Source organism: Tursiops truncatus, chromosome X (assembly GCF_011762595.2).
Source record: "Tursiops truncatus isolate mTurTru1 chromosome X, mTurTru1.mat.Y, whole genome shotgun sequence".
NCBI lineage: Eukaryota > Metazoa > Chordata > Mammalia > Artiodactyla > Delphinidae > Tursiops > Tursiops truncatus.
Window position 1 is genome coordinate 35,935,665 of NC_047055.1, and position 24,229 is coordinate 35,959,893.

At 40.6% G+C, this 24,229-nt stretch overlaps 1 protein-coding gene across 22 annotated transcripts in view; it reads right to left on the bottom strand.

Annotated features, from left to right (window-relative positions):
• Window positions 1–24,229, bottom strand: part of TMEM164 (transmembrane protein 164) — a 176,731-nt gene that overhangs the window by 78,416 nt on the left and 74,086 nt on the right. For 14 of the 22 annotated variants that reach the window (XR_004524533.2, XR_004524531.2, XR_004524532.2 and 11 more), the window contains 2 exons: window positions 22,055–22,104; window positions 1,063–1,129 (listed from right to left, as the gene is read on the bottom strand). Coding sequence is in view for 18 of the 22 variants with exons in the window: in XM_033849843.2 (XP_033705734.1) it covers window positions 1,063–1,129; window positions 22,055–22,104 (117 nt within the window). In the remaining 4 variants the exon portion in view is untranslated. The other 8 variants (XM_033849850.2, XM_019949449.3, XM_033849849.2 and 5 more) reach the window with 6 other exon arrangements.

Sequence of the window (24,229 nt, forward strand, 5' to 3'; positions counted from 1 at the left end):
CCCAACTCTGCCACTTAGAATTTGTGTGTCTCCCTGAATGTCAGTTTCTTCTACAACAAGAGGCCATAATACTTGCCCTCACCCAGCTTAATATCTACGTTACACAATTGTTATTGGAAAAGACCTTGTATACTATAAAATGCTATCCAAAGAGGAAGGGTTATCATTATGAGATTTAAAGTATGATCTTAATGCATGAGGCAAATTTAAGTCATGAAAACAGAAAGCAGTAGGAAGGATTTCACAGGTGATTTCTTTCCCTGAGCTTTCTAACCCAGCCTGCTAATTCCTCTGCAGTCCCACATATGGGAGTCTGAGGACAGGGTCCAGCCACTCCTATAGCTTCTGCTTCCCCTCTGCACTGGTTCATCACCCAGCCACCTGCCACAGGGGGATTCTACCTGCTAGCCACTGGGGGGATGTGTGGGCCAGACTGCCCTGTGGGTTTGGAGGAACAGGGAAGAAATCCAGTTCTTGCCCAAAGGGGCCTTTGGCAAAGCAGATTATTCTGGACCAATGTGGCCGAGTCCACACTAGAGGCCCTTAGGACACCTAGAAGCCTCTGTCGAATGGGTGGGGCCCCCTTTCTCTTCACCAAACCCTTCCAAGAGCCTCTGTAGGCTTTTTTGGTCCGTTTTGGTTCTGGCCTAAACCCTTATTAAAGCCCTAAGAGTTCCACACAGTACTCTCGGCCCCATCAAGCCCCACTGTACCCAAACAGGGCTGCATCAGACCTCAACATTGAATGTGTAGATATTTAAAAACTTACACGGAGGGGGAAGGGGTAGAAACTACTATGTGTAAAATAAACAAGCTCTAAGGACACACTGCACAGCACAGAGAATATAGCCAATATTTCATAATAACTTTAAATGGAGATGAATCTATAAAAATATTGAATCACTATGTTGTACACCTGAAACTGATATAATATCGTAAATCAGCTATACTTTAATAAAAATAATTAAAAAAATTAAAACTCACACGGGCACATGAGCTAAGGATGAGCAAGCAAATACCGTTTTGTATGTTGCTGGTATGTTCCTAGAAGAGGTTACTTACCAGCCGCGTATTTACCACAGGAAACAGCAGGGCAAGAAGAGCTCCATTCAACATGTGCATCTGTAGCCTGGAGAGGAAAAGAGATAAAGTGCAGGTCACACCCTGACTCTGATGCAGAGGCAGACGAAACTGTATCAGGTTATGCCATGGCAGATGGGAGAGCATGTAAACAAGTGGCTCTCTGTGTAAAATGGCACTGGCATCTTTTGCATTAACTGAAATATTCTGAAGAGCACCACCGCCACCTCAAAATCCCCCAACCACTTTGTGAACACGCTTTGGTTACAACACTTCATTGCATAATGAGCTCTGGGCTCCCTAAACATGCGGTCAGTCCCAATCTCAGCTCCAACTGCTGCGGATCAGGCAGCATTACAAAGGGGAACTGCGGGAGCCAGGTGTTATTACACTAGTGTGTTATTACAGTAGAGACCTGTTTCTTAAAGCAAGGCTGCTTATTTCCACAGCCATGCCCAAGGCTTCTCCCCAGACAGAGACCTGGGCATAAAAAGGCTAGCTAATACAACCCAGGGAGCCAACTGCAGCGTTTGCAAATGAGCTCTCCCACCTTCTTAGAAACACCTTCAGGGGCCGCTGCGGGAGGTGGGGAGGGCAGAAGTGGCAGCCTTCCAAACTTTCCTTCATCTATTTTACATACTGGGTTCTGTGATTTAAAAGCAAAACACAAAAGAAAAAAGAGACAGAGACAAGAAAACCACGGGTCTCCAGCATCGGGTAGGGATACCGTTTCCCAAGTCCAGACTTGTTAAAACCCACACTAGGAACCCTTTGTAAGGGGGTTCCTGATTGGCTCAAGAACAAGCAAGTCAGGAACAAATTCTGCTTGTGTGAGCTGTGGGGATGGAGTTAAGCAGCTTCCTTCATCCAGGCAAGTGGTCCTTTACTACTGAGGGAGAAGCAAAGAATGACAGTCTGTTCCTCCTGGAGAAAAGCTAATTTGACGGGTCACGTACAACCATCGCTGAGTCAACGTGGCTTCTGGACCTCAAGCTCACTCTCGCGCTCTCTCACACCCACACTCACAGCAGCCTCGTGATACCAGGATCTCTGTTATGCACTGACTGGGACCTAGAAGAACTTAAGCTCTTCTCTTGGCGCTCACAGACGTGTGCCTAAGACTAACAGAAATGTTGTAAGGAGCCCCAAGGGAACAGCACACAAGCCCCAAGGCTGCTGTTTGTTTCTTTCTGCTGCTCGTTGTTACCAATGCTGCGATGAGGGTGATGATGTGCACTTAACATATTCCAGGCAAGTATCAAATTAACTGCTTTAGGTAAATTCTCTCGCCGAATTTTTACAGCAATCTTATGAGATGGGTACAATTAGTGTTTGCATTTTGTGGATGAGGAAACCAGGCTCAGAAAAGTGAAGTGACTTTGTCAGTGTCACACAGAGGACAGTAGAGCCACAATGCAAACCCAGGTTTATCCGACTCCAGACCCCTCTCACTGTCTTGTATCAGAGCCTGACTCCCTTCCTCCATTGCAAATACGACCTCAGGTAGAGAGTCACAGATGCTCCGTTTTCTTTCCTTTTGGTCACAGGAGTCTCTCTTACCACCTCCTTGGAGGTACACCAATGCAACGTCCCTCCCTGGGTTGGCCAGACTACCATGCTTTCACAACAGCATCCTTCTAGGGGGCACCCCATGCTCTCAGAAACTGACTGTTAAAAACTCTGGCTCGAGCCTCAATGCCTGGAGCAGGGCTCATTAACAGCCGTTCCAGGGCTGGGGTGAAGTAACGTTTGGCCTAACTCTGCCCCCGGACCCTCCTAAGTGACAGCCATAGCAGAACACTCGCCCTGGGAGAGGAAACATCTCACTGATAGTCGAGGTAAAGCTGAACTCTAGTGCCAGGCTTTGCCACTGACCTTAAAAGAATGCTGGCATTTACACAAGGCCGAGTAGATATTTGGGCAACAAAAGTTAAATCTTGAGGATAATGGAACTGATCCCAAAGGCCCACGGAAGGCCAGAGATAAAGAAGATAAAAGCCAACATCAAGATTCAAAATAACCAATAAATTCCTAGATAAAGATAAGCCTTGTTCTGGGTCCTCAAAATTCAGTTCCACAAGCTACATACAGGCCAAAGGGTGAATTATACTTAATATATAAAAGGGTCTTGCATATCACTAATTATAAAAAATATCTAACATATATTGAGCACTTCCATGTGCCAATCACTGGACTAAGTATTCAAATACATCATCTCATTTAATCCTCACAGTTTTTATTATAATCAGTATCATTTTCAATTTCACAGCTAAGAAAACCAAAGCACTAAGTGATTAAGTGACTTGCCCAAGATCAAACAGATAATAAATAAGTGGCAGAGGGAGAAGTCACACTCACCAAGTTTCAAGACCGTGTTTTTGCTGCTGTACCCTGCACTTCAAATCCATGATATGAACGTTACACGTGTTGCGTGCGTGTGCGTGTGCCTGTGTGTGTGTGTGTGTGTGTGTGTGTGTGTGTCAGACAACAGACCAGGTAGGAAAAAAGGTTCTGGGATGCCCATGGGACAGAGAAGGTCATGCCTAAGAGCGACGGAACCCCTAGTGTGTTCTGCCCCAATTACACAGCTTCACTGGCCTCTACAGACCCAGGGCACAGCCCAACAGGTAAATGACTGACCACATCAGAGGCAAAGGCTTTTGCTTTTGCTTTATACCACCTCCAGCCTGCCACTCAGATTTCTATTGGGTATTGGAAATAGAAAATGAACCACTAGAAAATCCAGTGAGAGTTCCTTCATCTGTACAATGGGAATAATAACAGTACCAACTCACAGAATTATGATAAGGAGTTGATATGTATAAAGTGCTTAAAAAAGTACATGGCATACAGTAAGACTCAGATACATGTTTCTTAAATAAATGGTGAAGAGCTCACCTAAAAGCCTCATATTAAAAGGCGAGAGGGATCATGAACCATGGAGGAAAGTCGAACTGTTTTAAAAATTCGAAGTGTGAGGAGATCGAGAGAGAACAAAAGGACAGACTGAAGGCCAGAACCAAAGAGTAGAGCTTGGAGATGGACTCCAGGTCAGTTCGTCACACTTATAAATCTTCTTCTTGCTGGCTAGAACACTTGGCCATTACCACTGTCACAAATATTCTGTCAGCTTTTTTTGTTTCTGTGTAGGATACTGTACTAAGTTACCTTAGTTGGTAACAACCTGGGGCAATATGGCGAGTGTTATGGGCTTGATTCTCTTTCAGGTCAGTTAATTTCATTAAATTTAGTCCACACACATTAGTCCCTTAGTGTGTGTCTAATATCGTTCCTGGTGCTATAGAGAAAAGGAGATCAATATAATTAAGACCTAGTACTTGCCTTCAAGAAGCTGACAATCGTATTGAGAAGCCAAGAAATAAAATAACTAGAGGAAATGTATTATAATGGTTAAGAACTTGGTTTGGAATCAAACCTACATTCAAAGCCCAGCTCTACCATTTACTGGCTGAGTTGACTCTGGACAAACCACTTAAAATATGTGATTCAGAAACTTCCCTGGTGGTCCAGTGGTTAAGACTCTGCGCTTCCACTGCAGGGGGCATGGGTTTGATCCCCGGTCAGGGAACTAAGATCCTGCATGCCCCACGGCATGGCCAAATAAATAAATAAATAATAAAATTTTCAAAAATAAAGAAAAATATCTGTGACTCTGTCTCCTCAGTAATAAAATGGGGCTAATAACAGTATCAACTAAAAGAGTTGTTGAGAGAATTTAATGAGGTAAGACCATGTAAAGTGATCAACATAGTGCCTAGGACATAGTAAGCACTCAATACATGATAACTATTATAATCCTTAATAAAGCAAGGTAAAGGAATATCACATTATTATTCACAATGACAAATGAAGTTATTAGAAAACCCTCATCAAATGACATATTTGAATTTAGCACTTGATTATAACCAAGAATCAAAAGACATGGAACAGATAAAGTTCTCTGAGTGCCTGGAAAGGAAAATTCATAGAACGAAATTCTCAAAGGAAATTATAAAATATTTTGAACTGGACAAAAATTAAAATACGATATGCCCAAATGGGTGAGATGCTTATAACATGAAATTCTTATATTAGGAAAAAAGTATGGTCTCAAAGCAGTAACCCAAGATTCCACCTTCAGAATCCAAAAACAAGAAGAGCAAAATAAACCCAAAGCAAGCAGAAAGAATGAAATAATAAAGAGCAGAAATCAATGAAAGTAAAAACAAAAACAACAGAGAAAAATCAATGAAATCAAAAGCTTGCCTTTGAAAAAGGCAATATAATTGAGAAACCACTAGGCAGAATGACATGGATAAAAAGAGAATGCAAAAGTTATCAATATCAGGAAGGAAAGAAGGGATATCACTACAGTCCCTCAGGAATTAAAAGGATAATAAGGATATACTATGAATATTTCTATGCACATAATTCAAGAACTTAGAACAAAATGGAGAATTTCCTCTAAAACCGCAAACCACTAAAACTCACCAAAGATGAAATAGATAACCTGCACAGTCCAAACCTTGCCATTTGTGACAACATGGATGGACCTTGAGGGGATCATGCTGAGTGAGGTAAGTCAGAAAGAGAAAGACAAATTACTGCATGGTCTCAATTATATGTAGAATCTAAAACAAACAAATAAACAAAATAACAAACTCATAGATTCGAAGAACAGACTGGTGGTTGCCGGAGGGCAGGGGGTTGGGGGTGGGTGAAATGGGTGAAGGTGGTCAAAAGGTACAAACTTCCAGTTATAAAAGAAATAAGTCATGGGGATGTAATGTACAGCGTGGTGATGACAGGTATTGTACTGTATTATTTGAAAGTTGCTAAGAGGGCATATCTTAAAAATTCTCATCATAAGAAAAAAATATGCAACTATCTGTGGTGATGGATATTAACCAGACTTATTGTGGTGATCATTTCACAATATATACAAATATCAAATCATTATGTTATATACCTGAAAGTAATATAATGTTATATGTCAAGTATATCTCAAAAAAAAAGAATCTGTAAAAAAAAAAATCTGTAAAAAAAAAGAATCTGTAAAAAAAAAATCTGTAAAAAAAAAAGAATCTGTAAAAAAAAAATCTTCTGAATAAGACTCAGATGGCTTCAGTGATCAATTCTACCAAGTATTTATACAACCTGGTCCAGAAAATACAACAGAAGCAAAGCATTTCTCAACTCATTTTATGAGGCTATTATTACCCAGATACAAAACCTGGGGGGCAGGGGGAGGGGAGGTGGGAGGAGGAGGAAGAAGAGGAGGAGGTGGAAAACTAAAACTAAACCAATATCCCTCATGAACACAGACCCTAAAACCCTCAGTAAAATGTTAGCAAATCTAATGCAGCAGTATAAAAAGAACACTACTCTACGACTAAGTGGGGTTTGTCCTGGTAATGAAAGGTTGGCTCAGTATCTGAAATTCAATTAATGAATTCTACCAAATTAACTGTGTCAAGAATAAAAAAGTATATGATCATATCAACTGATACAGAAAAGGCATTTGTCAAAATTCAACATCTATTTATGATAACAAAAATACCAACAAACTAGCAATAGGAGGGAACTTCCTCAACCTGATAAAGGACATCTAAAAATTACTATGCCCAAAATCATACTTAATGATACCGAATGCTCTCCCCATTAACATCAGGATCAAGATGAGGGTGCCCACTCTCAGCACTCCAATTCAACACCATGCCAGTAGTCTTAGCCAGTGAAATAAGGTAACAAAAATAATAGAGATTGGAAAGGAAGAAATAATACTAGCTCTGTTTGCAAAGAATTATTATATTTATAGAAAATCCCAAGGAATCAACAGGAAAGTTCCTAAAACTAATATATGATTTTAGCAAGGCTTCAGGATTGCAAGGTCAACACACAAACATCAATAACATTTCTACACAATAGTGGTGTAAAACTGGAAACCAATTTTTTTAAAATATATACTATTTACATTATCTTCCCCAAAACTGTAATACTTAGGTATAAATCTAACAATATATGTACAGAATCTGTACACTGAGAACTGCAAAAGGCTGATTAAAGAAATCAGAGATCTAACAAATAAAAAGACATACCATGTTCAAGGATTAAAGGGCTCATCATAAGAAAGATGTCAATTCTCGCCAAAATTATCTATAGATTCAATGCAATTCTGATCAAAATCTCAGCAGGATATTTTGTAGATACAGGCAAACTGACTCTACAATGTATATGAAAGGGCAAAGAAAGAATAGCTAAAATAATTTTGAAAACGTAGAAGGTAGATGAAAGAATCACACTACCTGACTGTAAGCCTTATTATATAAAATTATAGCAATCAAAACAATGCAATCTGGCCAAGAAAAGACATATTAAACGATGAAACAGAATAGCCCAGAAATAGACCCACACTGATAGATTTTGATTTGATTTGATTTTTCATCAGATTTGATTTTTCATCAGATTTGGAGGCCAGAAGGCAGTGGGGCAATGGGCAGATATATATTCAAAATGCTAAACAGGGGCTTCCCTGGTGGCGCAGTGGTTGGGAGTCCGCCTGCCGATGCAGGGGACACGGGTTCATGCCCCGGTTTGGGAAGATCCCACATGCCGCAGAGCCATGGCCGCTGAGCCTGCGCTTCAGGAGCCTGTGCTCCGCAGCGGGAGAGGCCACAACAGTGAGGCCCACGTACCGAGAAAAAAAAAAAAAAAAAAAAAAAAAAAACAAAGTGCTAAACAGGTGTGTGTTGGAGGGGGGTGCTTGTCAACCAAGAATCCTATATCCAACAAAGCTATCCTTCAAAATTGAGAGAGAAATTAAAGACATTTCCAGAAAAGCAAAAACTAAGGGAGTTTGTTATGACTTGACCTGCCCTGCAAGAAATGCTAAAGGAAGTCCTGCAGGCTGAAATGAAAGAACATCAGACAGTAACCCAAAGCTGCATGAAGAAATAAAGGTCTCAGTAAAGGAAAATACATGGGCAATTATAAAAGCTAGTACTAGTGTAACAGCAGTTTGTAACTCTAATTTTGTCTACATGATTTAAGAGATTAATACATTTTTAAAAACACAATTATTAGTCTAAAAGTTAGTGTTACTTTAACTTTGGTTTGTAATTCCACATTTTGTTTTCTACATAATTTAAGAGACTAATGCATTTATCTAGATTAAGTTTGGAGGCATACATGTATAAAGATATAATTTTGTGACATCACTAACTGAAAGGGGTAGGGATGAAACCGTTAAAGGAGCAGAGTTTTGTATATTATTGAAATTAAGCTAATAAATTCAATATAAAATGTTATAACTTTAGGATGCTAAATGTAATCCCCATGATAACCACCAAGAAAATTGTTGGAGAATATATGCAAAAAGAAATGATTAGAGTATTAAATTGTTACACTACCAAAAAAAATCAGCTAAACACAAGAGAGGACACTAATGCAGGGAATGAGTGACAGAAAGTTATAAAGCATATAGAAAACAAATAGCAAAATGACAGAAGCCCCTGCTTATTAGTACTAACTTTAAATGTAAATGGATTAAACTCTCCAATCAAAAGACAGAGATTGGCAGAAAGGATTAAAAAGAAAATATGATCCAACTGTATGCTGTCTACAAGAGACGCACTTTAGATCCAAAGACAGAAGTAGGTTGAAAGTGAAAGGATAGAAAAAGATATTCCATGCAAATGGTAACCAAGAGAGCAGAGGTGGCTATAATAATATCAGACAAAATAAACCATCAATCAAAAGAGTTTACAGGACTTCCCTGGTGGCGCAGTGGTTAACAATCCACCTGCCAGTGCAAGGGACACAGGTTTGATCTCTGGTCTGGGAAGACCTCACATGCCACGGAGCAACTAAGCCCGTGCGCCACAACTACTAAGTCTGCACTCTAGAGCCCACGCACCACAACTACTGAAGCCCGCATGCTCTAGGGCCCGCACACCACAACTACTGAGCCTGCGTGCTGCAACTATTGAAGCCCGCGCACCTAGAGCCCATGCTCTGCAACAAGAGAAGCCACCGCAATGAGAAGCCCGCGCACCGCAACAAAGAGTTGCCCCCACTTGCCACAACTAGAGAAAGCCTGCGTACTGCAACGAAGACCCAACACAGCCAAAAAATAAATAAAAAATTATAAATAAATAAATAAATGTCTGCCCAAATAAAAAGAGTTTATAAGACAAGGAAGAAAATTATTTACTAGTAAAGGGTTCAATACAGCAGAAGATATGACAATTATAAACATGTTGGTACCTGGTAACAGACCATCAAAATATCTGAAGAAAAAATGACCAAGTTGATGGTAGAAATAGACAATTCTACAATAATTGTTGGAGACTTCAATACTCTACTCTCAGTAACAGATAGAACAGTCAGACAGAAGAAAAGCAAGAAATTAGAGGACTTGAACAGCACAAGAAACCAACTAGATCTAACAAACATATAGAGAACACTTTACGCAACAACAACAAAATTCACATTCTCTCAAGTGCATTTGGGACATTTCCCAGATAGACCATATGTTAGGTGGCAAACTAAGCTTCAACAGATGTTAAAAGATAGATATTACACAAAATATCTTCTCTAACCATAACAGGATGAAGTTAGAAATCATTAACAGAAGTACAGTTGACCCTTGAACAACACGGGCAGGGGATGGTTTAGGAGCACCAATACCCCAAGCAGCAGATATCTGCATATAACTCTATAGTTGGCCCTCCATATCCGAAGTTCCATGTTCACAGATTTAACCAACCGCAGATTGTACAGTACTGTAGTATTTATTGAAAAAAATCTGTGTATAAGTGGACCCATGCAGTACAAACCCATGCTGTTCAAGGGTCAACTGAAAAATGGGAAAATTCACAAATCTGTGAAAATTAAATACATTCTTAAACAATCAATGGATCAAAAAAGAAATCACAAGGGTAAGTAGAAAATAAAATGCAAATCAAAATCATAATAAGATACTATCTCACACCATTAGAACGACTACTATCCAAAACAGAAAACAACAAATGTTGGCAAAGATATGGACAAATTGGAACTCTTATACACTGTTGGTGGGAATGTAAAATGGTACAGCTGCTGTGTAAAACAGTATGGAAGTTCTTCAAAAAATTAAAAATAGAATTACTATATGATCCAGCAATTCCAATTCTGGGCATATACCCAAAAGAATTGAAAGCAGGGGTTCTCTGGGATATTTGTACACTGATGTTCATAGCAGCATTATTTACAATAGCTAAAACATGGAAGCAACCCAAGTGTCCATCAACAGGTGAATGGAGAAACAAAATATGCTATATACATACAATGAAATGTCACTCTGCCTTAGACATTGTGACACATGCTACAACATGGATGAACCTTGAGGACATTTTGCTAAGTGAAGTAAGCCAGTCACAAAAGAACAAATACTGTATGATTCCACTTGTATGAGGTACCTATCTAGAGTAGTCAAAATCGTAAAGACAGAAATGCTGGTTGCCAGGGACTGGAGATAGGAGGTAATGGGATTTATTGCTTAATGGGTACAGAGTTTCAGTTTTTGCAAAATGAAAAGAGTTCTGGAGATGGATGGTGGTGACGGTTGCACAGCAACATAAATGTACTTAATGCCACTGACCCCGTACACTTTAAAAATGGTTAAGATGTTACATTTTATGTTGTGTATTTTATCATAATAAAAAAAGATCTCATAGAACTGTATGCCAAAAGGTCAGCTCTACTGTATGATAATTAAATAAAATTCAAAAATACATGAGAAGCAAAACACTCAACTCTCCCAGCCTCAGCTTTTCACCTACAAAATAAGTGATCCTAGATTCTAAGCCTTTTAAATAGTGCTTTTTCCCTCTAGTTTTAACACTAAAATTTTCCAACATACAGAAAAGTATAAAAATAATATAAAAGGAACCTCTGCGTCCAGCATCCCACTTTAATAAATTTGAACATTACTGATTTAGTTGAAGTTCCATGTAACCTTCCTGAATACCATTCATCTCCTCGACTCCCTAACCAGATGGAGCCTTTATCTGAAGGAGTTCGAGTCTTTCCTATGTTTTTTTTTTTTTCTTTGCGGTACACGGGCCTCTCACTGTTGTGGCCTCGCCCGTTGCGGAGCACAGGCTCCGGTCGCGCAGGCTCAGTGGCCATGGCTCATGGGCCTAGCCGCTCCGCGGCATGTGGGATCTTCCCGGACCGGGGCACGAACCCGTGTCCCCTGCATCGGCAGGCGGACTCTCAACCACTGTGCCACCAGGGAACCCCCTTCCTATGTTTTTATACATTATTACATTTGTATATATCCACAAACTATATACATTGTTGTTTCATGTCTATCCCATTAAATAAATGATAAATGATATACTCTGTGTGTGTGCGTACACATGCATATCTATCCCCTTCTGCAAATTACGTTTCATTCAACATGGCTTCTTCTAATTGTCCATGTTAACACACTTAGTCTGTTTTTCACTGCTGTATATTATTCAATTATATGAATATATTAGAAGTTATTTATACATTGTCATGTTGATTGAAGTCTGGATCGACTTTTTTCCCTTCAGCCAGGAACTACGTTAAGATTTGCTTTCTGTAATTTGTATTATAAAAACAATAGATATATTTCTATCATCCCAGAGCCTAGGGTCCTTCCACTCTACTCCTGTTTCCGTAAGCCCTTGGTCTCAGAGTATATACGTTTTGCCTGCTGTGTGAGGCCCCACAGCACAAGCCTGTCATGTAGCAGGGAATGCAGTTAGGATCTTACGTCTTTGAACTCACTTATCAGAAAGCATGCCAAAAGCCGCTGAATCTAGGTGGAGGTCATAACTGTGCTTGGTGTACCGCCCTGTTCACCTTTCCAAAGGTTTGAAAAATTTCAGAATAAAAGTTGGAAAATAAAAAAAACAAGTAAAGAAAACCAAACAAGTACAACAGGAAGGCTTGGCTGGCTTTGCCTGTGGGCACGAAGATAAACTTCCTGGTTGCAACTGGTGGTTTCCCACTTCCTTGTTCTGGACCAAATGGGGTTACACAACTGCAGGGGCTCCAAAACCTTTCTTCCTGTGAATTTCATGACGTTGGCCCAAGGCCCAATCTGGAAAGTGCCCAGCTAATGAAAAGGGTTACTTCTCCGAAGGCAGTTTTCATTCTGAAATTCTACTTATCTGCATGAAAGCAATTTTCCTTCCCTGGGATCCTAATTCTAACAGTTAGGTTAGTACACAGATGGTGAAGCCTAAGGACAAGGATAATTCTATATATTATTAACACCTATTGATTACTGAGTCTATGTTAGGTTTCACGCTAAGAGATTAACATGGATCATCTCTCATCTAATTGTCACCACCAAAGAAGTAGTTACTATTCATAGCCTTCTTTGACAAATGAGGAAATAGATGCTAAGATTTAAGCCTTGCTCCGAAGGCTTAAGAAATAGCAGAACTATAACCTGAAGCCATCTACTTCCACTGCTCTCAAGATTCCACAAATCACATCTATCCAACAAACCAAATGTCGAATAACGGGGCACGGTTTAAATACATATTATGTCCATTCAAATGATGAAATACTATGCAGTCATTAGAAATCATGTTTAGAAGAATATTTAATGACACTGGGAAACAATCACAGCATATTAACTTTTACTATATTACAAAGTAGCATGTATAAAATAATCCCAATTTTGTTTTTCATAATGGGCATATATACACAGAAGACTGGGAGGAAATTATACCAACATATTAATGGAGGAATTATCACTTATTCTTATTTTCTTCTCTATTGTTCTGTAACGCTTGATGTTTTCCTTATAGTGACTGGATTACTTTTATAATGAGAATGAAATCTCTATTTTTTCTTTTCTTTTTTTTTCCTTTTTTTTTCTCTCTCTCTCTTTTTTATTTTTTTTGGCCGCACCGTGCGGCATGCAGGATCTTAGTTCCCCGACCTGAGATTGAATCTGTGCTCCCAGCAGTGGAAGTGCAGAATCCTAACTACTAGACCGCCAGGGAATTCCCCCTACTTTTTCATTACCCACTGAACAGCTCCTACACAGCTTACCCAAACCTTATCTATTATCCTGTACTGTTTTTCCCTCCTGGAATTACTTTTGCCCAATAATTAGCACAGTAGATTCTGAACTTGGCTTCCAAAAGGATCAGGTGTGCTGACAAAGTACGAAGAGGCCCAAAACGATCAGTCCCCGCTCCTCTGCTGAGAACTCCTTTTCATGCTTCCCCAGATGGGAAAAGTCATCTGTATCTCCGGCCTTGCTTTTACCGGGAAATTGTGTACATTCAAGCACATGTTGAAAGCAGAACAGCCCAACGAGGGAGAAAAAAAGGACAGAAGCAGTCCCTGCTCCAAAAGCCTTCAGAGAGACTTCCAGGAGAGAATTTGGGGAGATGAAAATACTGAATCAGAATCTGTGGGCCAGGGACTTCCCTGGTGGCACAGTGGTTAAGAATCTGCCTGCCAGTGCAGGGGACACGGGTTCAAGCCCTGGTCTGGGAAGATCCTGCATGCCGTGGAGCAACTAAACCCATGCGCCACAACTACTGAGCCTGTGTGCTGCAACTACTGAAGCCTGTGCACTCTGGGGCCCATGCTCCACAACAAGAGAAACCACCGCAATGAGAAGCTCACACACCGCAACGAAGAGTAGCCACTTGCCACAACTAGAGAAAGCCCACATGCAGCAATGAAGACCCAACACAGCCAAAAGTAAATAAAATTTTAAAAAAAAGGAAGAAAGAAACTGTGGTCTAAGACTGTAGAAGTCAAAAATTCCCAGGAGAGAACAAAACTGAATATGTACACGTGGGGAGAAAGGCTGCTTCTGCTGTGTATGGAAGGGGAGGGGAGACCCGTGAACAATCTGAAAGCTTCTTCCCTCTTCCATGCATTAAGGGAGAATACGCATAGTTGCAGGCAGCAACGTGGCAGCGGCTCAGAGGACCGCAGACACCAGAGCAGCTTCCGTATCAGAAAGGAAATCGGTGTCCTTGAATTGCTGTTTATTTACTACGGATTTTAGGTTTCCAGTATCTTTCCCTTTGAAATCTACAGCATTCATATGTACGGCTTCCTCTCCCATGCCAAGAACAGTCTTAATAAAGCTGCCCAGGTCAGAGACAGTCTCGCAAACACCCTTTTCAGTCATGAGTCCAAAGCTAGACCAAAAAGCAGCTACCTCTGAGGTGAAGATGCCAAAAGGCTGCTCCTTTGGGGGTTCCAGAGCAGCGGGTCTGTTGAGCACTAGGAAAGGGGGTGCTGAGACGGTGAAACCACTAAGACAGCAGCTTCAGCCTGAGCCCACCTCATGAACTCAGGACAGTCCTAGAGATACGAGTCTCCCTGGGGAGAAGCCTGCTGTTTAAAAATTTGAGTGTATAATAAATGGGATCTAGAGAAAGAGAGGGTCACGGGGCTACTGAACTCTCATGATACCACGTGGCCCCAAGGCCAACAGGGCATCAGTCTTGCAATGCCAAGATCACATGTCAGGCTGTCGTAATTGCCCTCACGCGCCCCCATGCTTCCCTCACCTACCTTGGCTCACACCCGGCCTCCAGACCTCTTTCCATCCAGCAATGCACCCCTGCTCTCTGTAGCACAGATGAAATTTCATCTCATCTCCTTCAAAAGCCTCTCCAGATTGAGTCAGCAGACACTCATGACCAAATAATACTGCTTGCATCACAGGTCCACTCCCTTCCATGGGTACATGAAAATAAGCAGATTTAAGGGGTTCAGCGTTGGGAGGTGGGGGTGCCCGTACCCTACACTTCCTGAGGCAGAGGATGTAAACCAGCTCTGGGCTATGCACTTTTCTTACCTGGGGTGGGGTAGGGGAAGAGTTCTCTGCCACGGGTGCTCACAAGACAGCTAAGCTGGCTGGTCACAACCCAAAGCTAGTCACTCCCTTTTCCTCCATCTATTCCTTCAAAATACCCCAGCTCAGAGACAGGAACGTTCCAAAAGGCTGGCTTCTCGAAGAGGTTCCTAGGCCCTTGTGAAACCAAGAATTCCATCCTTTTCTAAAGCCAGTTTTCAGCTTGCTTTTCGGCATCCTGGCTGCTAAGAGGCTACTGGCACTCAGAGCCCTCTATGGTGGCGGGATCCATGGAGACAGGGAAGGGGGAGTGAAAGCTAGCTACCAAGTGATGACGACTTCTTCCTTCCAACAGAGAGCACGAAACTCCGAGCTACCCAGCGCTGCCCAAGGCTGCCCTGGCCATGGCTGCAGGTCACGTGACTGGTGGGCCTTCAGCAGCAGGCCCGCCTTTCAGGTGCAGTAGAGAGCTCTTAGATGTCCTCCGACTTCAGCTTCAGATGGGGCACGGCCATATAAATGGATCTGGATATGCTAACTCTGCTCTAAGAACAGCATTAAACACACCAGAGGCCTGCTTCCCCCAGGGAGATGGGAGGCCACGGTTAGACTTCAGTCTCTTTCCAGGTCTTAGAAACGCTGAGGGCTGCCAAGGCTAGAGCTGGGAAGTTGGAGAATGTTTTCCACACCACTGAGAGAAATGTGGCTTGGGGTCCTGAGAGCAGCGTTGTTTCCGGAGGTGAAGGGCCCAGGTCTCCAGCTGACAAGTAAATCCTAATGGCACAAGAATCTTGGAAAGGAGGTGCAGCAACAGCTGACTCAGATGAGCGGCTGTTCCTTTTTATCCAGTGAACCTGGATAAACTAGGATAAACTAGAAACTAGGAGTTTCTAGCCTTGGGAAGAGACCAGATCATCTACAGGAAGCATCGCCAGTCGCCAAGAAGGAGGGACTGGCTGGCTTTTCAGTTGCATCTGATATGAACACTTGCGACAGCTGCAGAGGTTCCCCAAGCCTCGGGAGGAGAAAATCCCCGCTCTGATCGTTATGCCAGAAAGTGTGACTATAAACTCTGGGTATCTCTATCCCTAAAGAGCATGGGATGACATCACCAGGATGAACTGCAGCTTTCCAGAACCCCACCCCACTCCAACTCTGATATTCCTTTTAAATACTCGAGAAATCTGCCTCACTACCTTTGAGCTTTGAGCAAAGTCCCTGTACACATGGAATTTCCTCTTCCCTCCTCCTCTCTTTCTGTGTGCTAGATTGAATGGCTCTAAACGCAGGGTCAGCAAAATGGCTCTAAACGCAGGGTCAGCTAGATTGAATGGCTCTAAACGCAGGGTCAGCAAAATATGGTCCTCCTGTTACGTTTGGGTCAGGAGGGGGGTGATTTGTGTGGTGAAATACACATAATATGAAATTTACCATCTTAACCATTTTTAAGTGTACAGTTCGGTGGCAGCAAGTACCTTCACAGTGTTGCGCAACCATCACTGTCATCCGTCTCCAGAACTTTTTCGACCAGTCCTCCTGTTTTTGAAAAGTTTTCTGGGAACACAGCCAAACTCATCACATCACCTACAACATCTAAAACATTTATTATCTGGCCCTTCATAGGAAAAGGTTGCCGACCACTGCTCTAAACCAAAATATAGGGAATTCCTTGGCAGTCCAGTAGTTAGGACTCTGCGCTTTCACTGCCAAGGGTGTGGGTTCGATCCCTGGTCGGGGAACTAAGATCCCGCAAGCTGCACAGCGTGGCCAAAAATTAAAATACATATATATTTATACACACACACACACACACACACACACACATACATACACACACACTGGATTTCTAGTTTAAAATAGCATTTGCTTAACCACCACTAACACAGCCTCTCCCAGCTTTCCACTAAAATACCTATCAAGATACAGAAAATGAGAAAACTCCCCCAAGTTACTGAAAACTTAGACTAATGGCCATCTTGTCACAATAATCTGGAAGAAATCTCCATTAACAATAAACCTAAGGCTGAAATGAGAAAAAAACAACCTGGGGCCAATTCGTGCAGCAGAAACCTGAAACGAGATAGTAAAACACCGAGACCGTACAGCACTGTCAGCCCCATGGCTTAGCAATGGAGAGTTCATCTAGGAACCAGCAAACTGCACAGCCATGCCTCCACTACAGGGCTACTGTTTGCAAGGAAAACCAACAACTCCCAAAGCTGGTCTATATCCATTTGGAGACTCCTCCCACACACCAAAAGGGCTGAAGTGATGGCTTCGGTACTGTCACACTGCATTCTGGGAGTGGGAGACTTCACAAGTAAAACTCAGGGACCAATGCATGTTGGAGGCTGTAGCTTTTCACATACTTTATATGTTCAGCGTGTCAGAGAATCTAGTAGTAGGACTAAGCGATTCTATATGCGTCTAGCAGAACCCACCAGATGAAGCTGCTAGACACTGGGAAATGGGTTGGAAGCTCTGGGCATCAACCTGGCCACCAGGAGTGGAGCTGAGAAGGGGTTCTAACCAATACCAAAGAGAATATGAGGATACTCAAATGAAATCCACGTGCCCTGTGTCTTGAACAAAGAATAAATAAATCTTCCTTCTAATATGCATAAACATACCCCCAAAGACAGCATGCTTCCTATGAAAACCTCTAGCAGCAGAAGGGAAATGTGTATCATTCTGAAGACTTGGAGGAAGCACAAAAGTCTACATTTAGTGTCTGAACCAGAAGAACTATTTTAGAAGATGGCATCCTCAAGAGAACACAAGAAAACGTGGACTCTGTGAAACAGGTATAGAAAGCCACTGGAATCAAAACATATTGAGAAGGAAAGACACCAAACTGGAGTGAAGAGAAAGCTCAGCAAACCAAGGAAGAATTACAAAGAAATATTGTTGCAGCAGAATTAAATTTCACATTGGAGATGGCAAAGAGCAGAATCTACCAAATTCATAGTATGGTGGTCAGATCTGAACCTCTCCCAAGTGTGCAGAGGAAAAGGAAAGCTGACCTTAGAAATCCAACAAAGGTTGTTATTAGGAAATCTATTAATGCAACGCACCAAATGGGGAGGTCAAAGGAGAAAACCCAAATGAACCTCTCAATAGATTCTCAAAAAGCGTTAGCTAAATTCAGCAACCATTCCTGATTTTAAAAGGGGGGGTTGATAACTTAAGAATAAATTCTTTAACATTATAAAGGATGTTTAATCTTAACCAACAAACAACATGAGAGTCAACAGAGAAAACACGAGGAACATTTCCACTAAAATCAGAAACAAGGCAAGAATTCCGGCCAGTACTACTATTATTTAACATCGTCCTGGAAGTTCTAGTTAATACAATCAGACTTGAAAAAAGTTGCTCTTTGAAGGGAGATAAAGTTATCATATGGAAGTTGATACTATTAATTTCCAAAATAATCCAAGTGAAGCAGCTGAAAAACTACTAAAAGAGTTAAGCATGGTGGCCAAATATAAAATAAACATATAAAAAAATCAAAATCTTTCCTATGTACCAGTAATAATTAGTTTGAAAATATAATAAATAAATGATACCACAAACTACAAACTGTCCAGGAATGACGTTGATGAGAAATCTGCGGGATACACCATCCACACACACACCCTAGAATAAATTAAGAAATCTACCATATGTCTTTTCCCGGATAGAGAGACTCACTATGGTAATGACATTAATGAAATTTTAGGTTTAAAGTAATTCCAATCAAAATAACAGTATTTGGAGGAAGAGTCTGACAAAAACATTTTAAGTTCATTTGGAAGGAAAAAATGGTTCGGACTAGCTATGAAAAAAGTGTGAGTAAAGGAACAGTCTGGGAAGAATGGTGAAGAGAAATCTGGCCTGCTGGCTGTTACAAATACAAGAGTCTGAAATTGGTGGCAAACTCAGCAGAGACATCGATGGGATAGTATAACAAGCCACCCAAATAAACCCTAGTTTATCAAAAGCATTTGGTAAAATACAGAACCATTTCCGTTTAAAAATCTCCAAGTAAATGTGGAGACTATTTAAATATAATAGACTATTTGACAAATACCAACAGCAAATATGGAGGAACACCATTTCTATTTGAAATTAGTTATAGACAGAGTGGCCCACCAGCATCATTTTTATTTAACGCTGTCTTTGAGTTTCTAGCAAAAACAGAAGAAAATGAAATAAATGATATAACCATTGGAAAGAAAAGATAAAACTAAAATGAAAGTTACCAGAACTAACAAAACGATTAGGTAAGATAGCTAGATATAAAAACTATTTTTAAAATTAATAAACTTTTTCTATTCTAGCAAGAGGCACTTAGGAACGGAAAGGAGGACAGTATTCCACTCATAACAAACAAAAAAGTCCTTAAATCTTTAAGAATAAATGTATCAAGAAAGGCATAAAACAAGATCTGAGCAGATGGAAAGAAATGCCATTTCTTAGACAAAAAGAGCTATAGGTTTTAAAAAATCAATTCTTACAAAACTGAAATTTAAATTTAATGCAATTCTAATTAGAATCCCAATAGGGTGGGGTTGGGAGGGCTGAATAAGTGATATTAAAATGTGCAGAAAAGAAAAAATACCGAAGAATAGCCAAGAAAAATATTATTGAATCTAATGTAATCCAATCAACATGATTTAGGTACACAAATAGACACACAGATGAAACAGAACAGAGACTCCATAAATGGATCCTCGTATATAAAAAGTTTGATGACACAAAGATAGCAGTTCAGTTCACAGGGGAGAGTAAGGATTACTTAACGTATTATGCTACTGTCACTGGTTATCCATCTTTGAGAAAACAGTCTTAACAAAGACTGGGAACCCAGAAGCTCTAAGAAAATAATCATATTTGGATATGAAAAAGATTATGTGGAAAAATATACCATCAGTAAAGTCAATACATACAGATTTGGGGAAGATATCTATAATAAAGATGGTAGACCAAGGGCCAATATCCAAAATATACAAAGAGGGCTTACAGGTTAAGAAAAATATAAATAACCCCTAGGAAATGGGCAGATAATATGAACAGATAATTCAAAGAGAAAATCCAACTGGACCAAAAGAGAGAGAGAGAGAGAGAGACAAAACCAAAATGCATTAGTAGCCAAGGAAATACATCCATTAAGTTGTCAGAATTATAAAAGAACCATAAAACCTTATGCTAGTAGGGATGTGAAACAAACAATAATCTCATATGTTACATATAAAAGGGAAAAGTGAATTATAACAGCCTGTTTTTGTAAAGCAATATGGAAACAAATATTTATTTATATATAAACATTTGTGTCTGTGTGTATAAATTGAAAGCACCAGTATATAAGGGCATAAGCACAATGATGTTTAATTCAAGCATCGACTGTAGTGGCCGAAATCTGGAAAGAATGTAAATGTTCATTAGTAGGGGAATAGCTAAATAAATTGTGCATCCATGAAATATTTTCCAGTCTTTTAAAAGAATAAGAGCCATACCAAGAGGCTTTGATACATTTTCATGAGATGAAAAAAGTAGGATGTGTTAAAGTATATATAGAATTCTATTTTTATAAAACAATTAACAAAAACAGCAAAACATTCCAAAACCCGTGTGTGTGTGTGTGTGTGTGTGTGTGTGTGTGTGTGTGTGTGTGTATGCGTGTGTATACCTGTGAGCATAGAGAAAATATGGAAGGATACATACTGGTTTGGTAATATACAGGGATGATGTGGAAAGGTAGAGGCGAGGCACAAACCAAATAAGGAAAAGGACAGGGTAAAAAGGACCACTATAAAAAAATAAATCCAGCAGTTATATTTATGTATTTTATATGTACAAACACACATAAATTGAATTCAATTTAGAAAAGATACAATAAAAAAAACTAAATGTGGTCTCTGCTTGTTAAATTTTAAAAAAAGCATAAAAGGAAGGCAATAACCAAAATAATCTCTTGGTGGGATTAGGGGTGGTGTTTATTTTCTCCTTTATGTTTCTGCATTTTCTATAATGAGAACTGTTACTCTCATAATAATGAAATAAAGCCAATAAATGTGACTTTTAAAACATGCCACTGAAAAATTGAGCCCATTTTGGGAAATCAAGGGGGGAAAACAGGGTTAAATACACCTTCCGCTTAGAAGCTGTCCAAGTAAGAGCTTATGAAATCAGGATCCATTACCCCTCAACCAGCAGAAAGTTATTCACCTTAGGCAAGAGACTAAGTGGCTATTCCAAGGAGCTATCTGAAGCAGCGAATAGGGTATATTTTCCCCTACCTAACACTTAAAAGACTTAACTAAATCAGAAAGCCATTTACACCACTCTCAATTATCTAAGGATTGGCTGGGCTCTTTACTTTTTGCCCTCTCTCTCTGGCTTGCAGCCATTTCCCTGCTCAGAAACAGCTCCAAAATGGGGGCCAGAGAAGGGGGAAAGAGACAAAATTAATTGGGTCGATTTAGCTTCTCATTAGCAACTCTAATAAAAGGTTTGATAAATGAGATGGTCACAACTCGTGGTTAAAATGAGGCTTCCGGGACTCTTGAGAATTTCATTTAAGCAAACTTGCCTTCAGACAAACATGATTTGCCTGCAATACACTTTAATGGATCTGATGCTTTTCAATTTTAAAGAAAGTCAGGACCTGTAATAAGGTGATATTTTTCTCTCCTCAATTTAATTTGCACTTTAACAACAAAAAAACCCCCATAAAAACACAAAACAAAGTCCTTCAAAGTATCCTCAGTGGAACAGCAGGACCACAGTACAAAGATTCGCTAAAGGAGGGGAGCTGTCTCAAGAGAAACTTGAGCACACTCAAGAGAAACTTTATGAGGGCGGCAAACTTCCAAGGGGGAATGTCTTGGCCATAAAACACCACCACAGAGAATCGCTAAAAAGGATCTGTCAGGGCCTGACAAAAGCACAAAGGCCAAATCTCCACATACAACATTTGCCTGTTTCATTGGACCCTTGAAGACTTTTGTCCCTTGGGAAGCCCAGACACAAAGCACTGCAGGTTCAAGGTGGTCACAAGCAATGTGTTCATCATCCTTTGTTATCAAACAGACAAGGCAGTTCAGCAATGGCAACAGAAAAACAATCTCCCCTTACTTGAAGACGACGACAGCTCCCGGACATGGAGGGCAGGCCAGGAGAAAGATCTGCAATGGAAAAAAAATTAAGTATGGTTATCAAGAGAAATGCTGGACACAGTGAGACAGTGTTATTTTAATAATAATAATTAATAACCAAACTCTTACACAGAAAATGTAACATAAAAGTCTTTAAAAGACAAGCAGGTGGTGTTCCAAACATGTCTGTGTTTGCACATGCATCTGTGTGTGCCTGTCTGTTCCGGCTGTGTGTGTGTGATGGGGAAGGGGTAGGTCGGGGAGAGAGGGAAAGAGATGGATGAAGAGCGGAAGAAGTAATTGGTGGAGGGGTAGGAGATGGGGAGAGCTTTTCTTAAGCCATTTCAGCCTCTAAAACACTTCCTCTTAACCTCTAGAAGACTCAGTTTTTCAATTCTTCAAGATCAGCATGACACGAGTAGCCAGTATGACAAGCTTTTAACCTAGGACAAGTAAAAATGGATTCTGAGATAGGACAAATACACAAATGCCATCTGGTTTGCCTCCCATGGGGGAAGGTGGGTTAATCAATACCTAGCTTTACCAGATTTAGAAAGAAAAATACAGGATGCCAAGTTAAATTTGAATTCCAAATAAACAATGAACAATGTTTTAGTATAAGTATATCCTGAATAGTGTATGGAACGTACATATACTAAAACATTATTCATTGTTTATCTGAAATTCAAATTTAACTGGACAGCCTGTATTTCATCTGGCAATCCTATCAATATTGCCACCCCCCAGGCCCTCAACCTCCCTTTGATTTTGAAGGGGAGCAGAATTTGCTACCCCAAAGTTTGTTTCTTTGGCATAAGGATTCCTTTAGGCTGGTTGTTTTTAAGAAACAACAGACATAGGAAAAGCTCTGAAAACTGTGTAGAAGTTACCCTTCTGTAAGAGACATCTACACTTATAAGGAAAATCTCCATTTGTTAAGGTGTCTCCCTCTAGGAAAAGAAGGAAGACTCGAAATCTCTAGAAACTCTCAACAATGGAGAAGGCAAGGACCTAAATCTGCCTAACAACCCTACCCTTGTTCACTGTGCTTTTCCTGGTCACCTCCAGGAACTGGTCTCCTCCACCCCTACCCACCAACCAACACTCAACATCTTTCTTTTAACTTTGGCTGAAGATGGTATTTCAGGTGGTGGATTGGGCCATTTCAGGGAGTTAGTCAGTTTTCCTGAGTCTCCCTCATGTATACAGGAGGTATACATGTTTTTAAACTTCCGTTGTTTTTCTTCTATTATTATTATTTTCCTCCTTCACATTTGATTGGTTTGTTTCGAAGCATGACTAAGTGGGTCCTCTTCTAGTCTCCCTGCTCAAACCAAACAAAAAGAACCTGGTCCTTCTAAGAGACCATCAGTTCCATGCTACTTGGTTTGAACTAGGCCTGGGTTACAGCCTTCAAAAACCTATAGCCGTGGCAGTCTGACTGCACCAAAGCACTGGTTCTCAAGAGGGACAAGGAAAGCCCTGCAGAGCACTTATAAAATGAGCAAATTCCTGGGCTCCCCCCATTGGGAGTGCTGATGCCAGAAGTTTGGGGTTCCGGGAATCTGCGCATTTTAACAAATGCCCCAGGAGATTCAAACACTCCAGGCAGCCAGATGTGCTGAAGGTTTGATCAAAGACATTCAGGGAAAAAAAAAAAAAGACATTCAGCAGGAGAAGGATTGACAAAAGAATGAAACTCATGTTTATGGAGTCACCTTACCTACAGTGACTTAATGGTGAGGATATACAAAATCATTGATATGTGTCCCTCTCCTGTGGTGAGCATTTATGAGCAGACATTATCTGCATTATGGGCTAGTTTGGCTTTGTCACGAGTATATTCTTTATATTCTGTCCTTCAGTTCTCTCAGAATCTACACTTAAGAGGAAAGGGTACTATAAGGAAAATCACTATAAGTAGAGACACCTGCTTGAATCCCTGCCACGAAGAAGAGAAAGAATGGAAAAGAAAAAGGGTCTTGAAAGGAACACGGCCAGGAGTCCATTACCCACACAATACTTCATCAGAGAACCCCGCCAAGAAAATATCCATCGAGAACATGCCTTTCCCCTGTGGATCGATTTGATTAAAAGTGCAAAACCAATGACAATCGCAGGTCCACAATTCTTTAACTGCAATCGCCAAATCCAA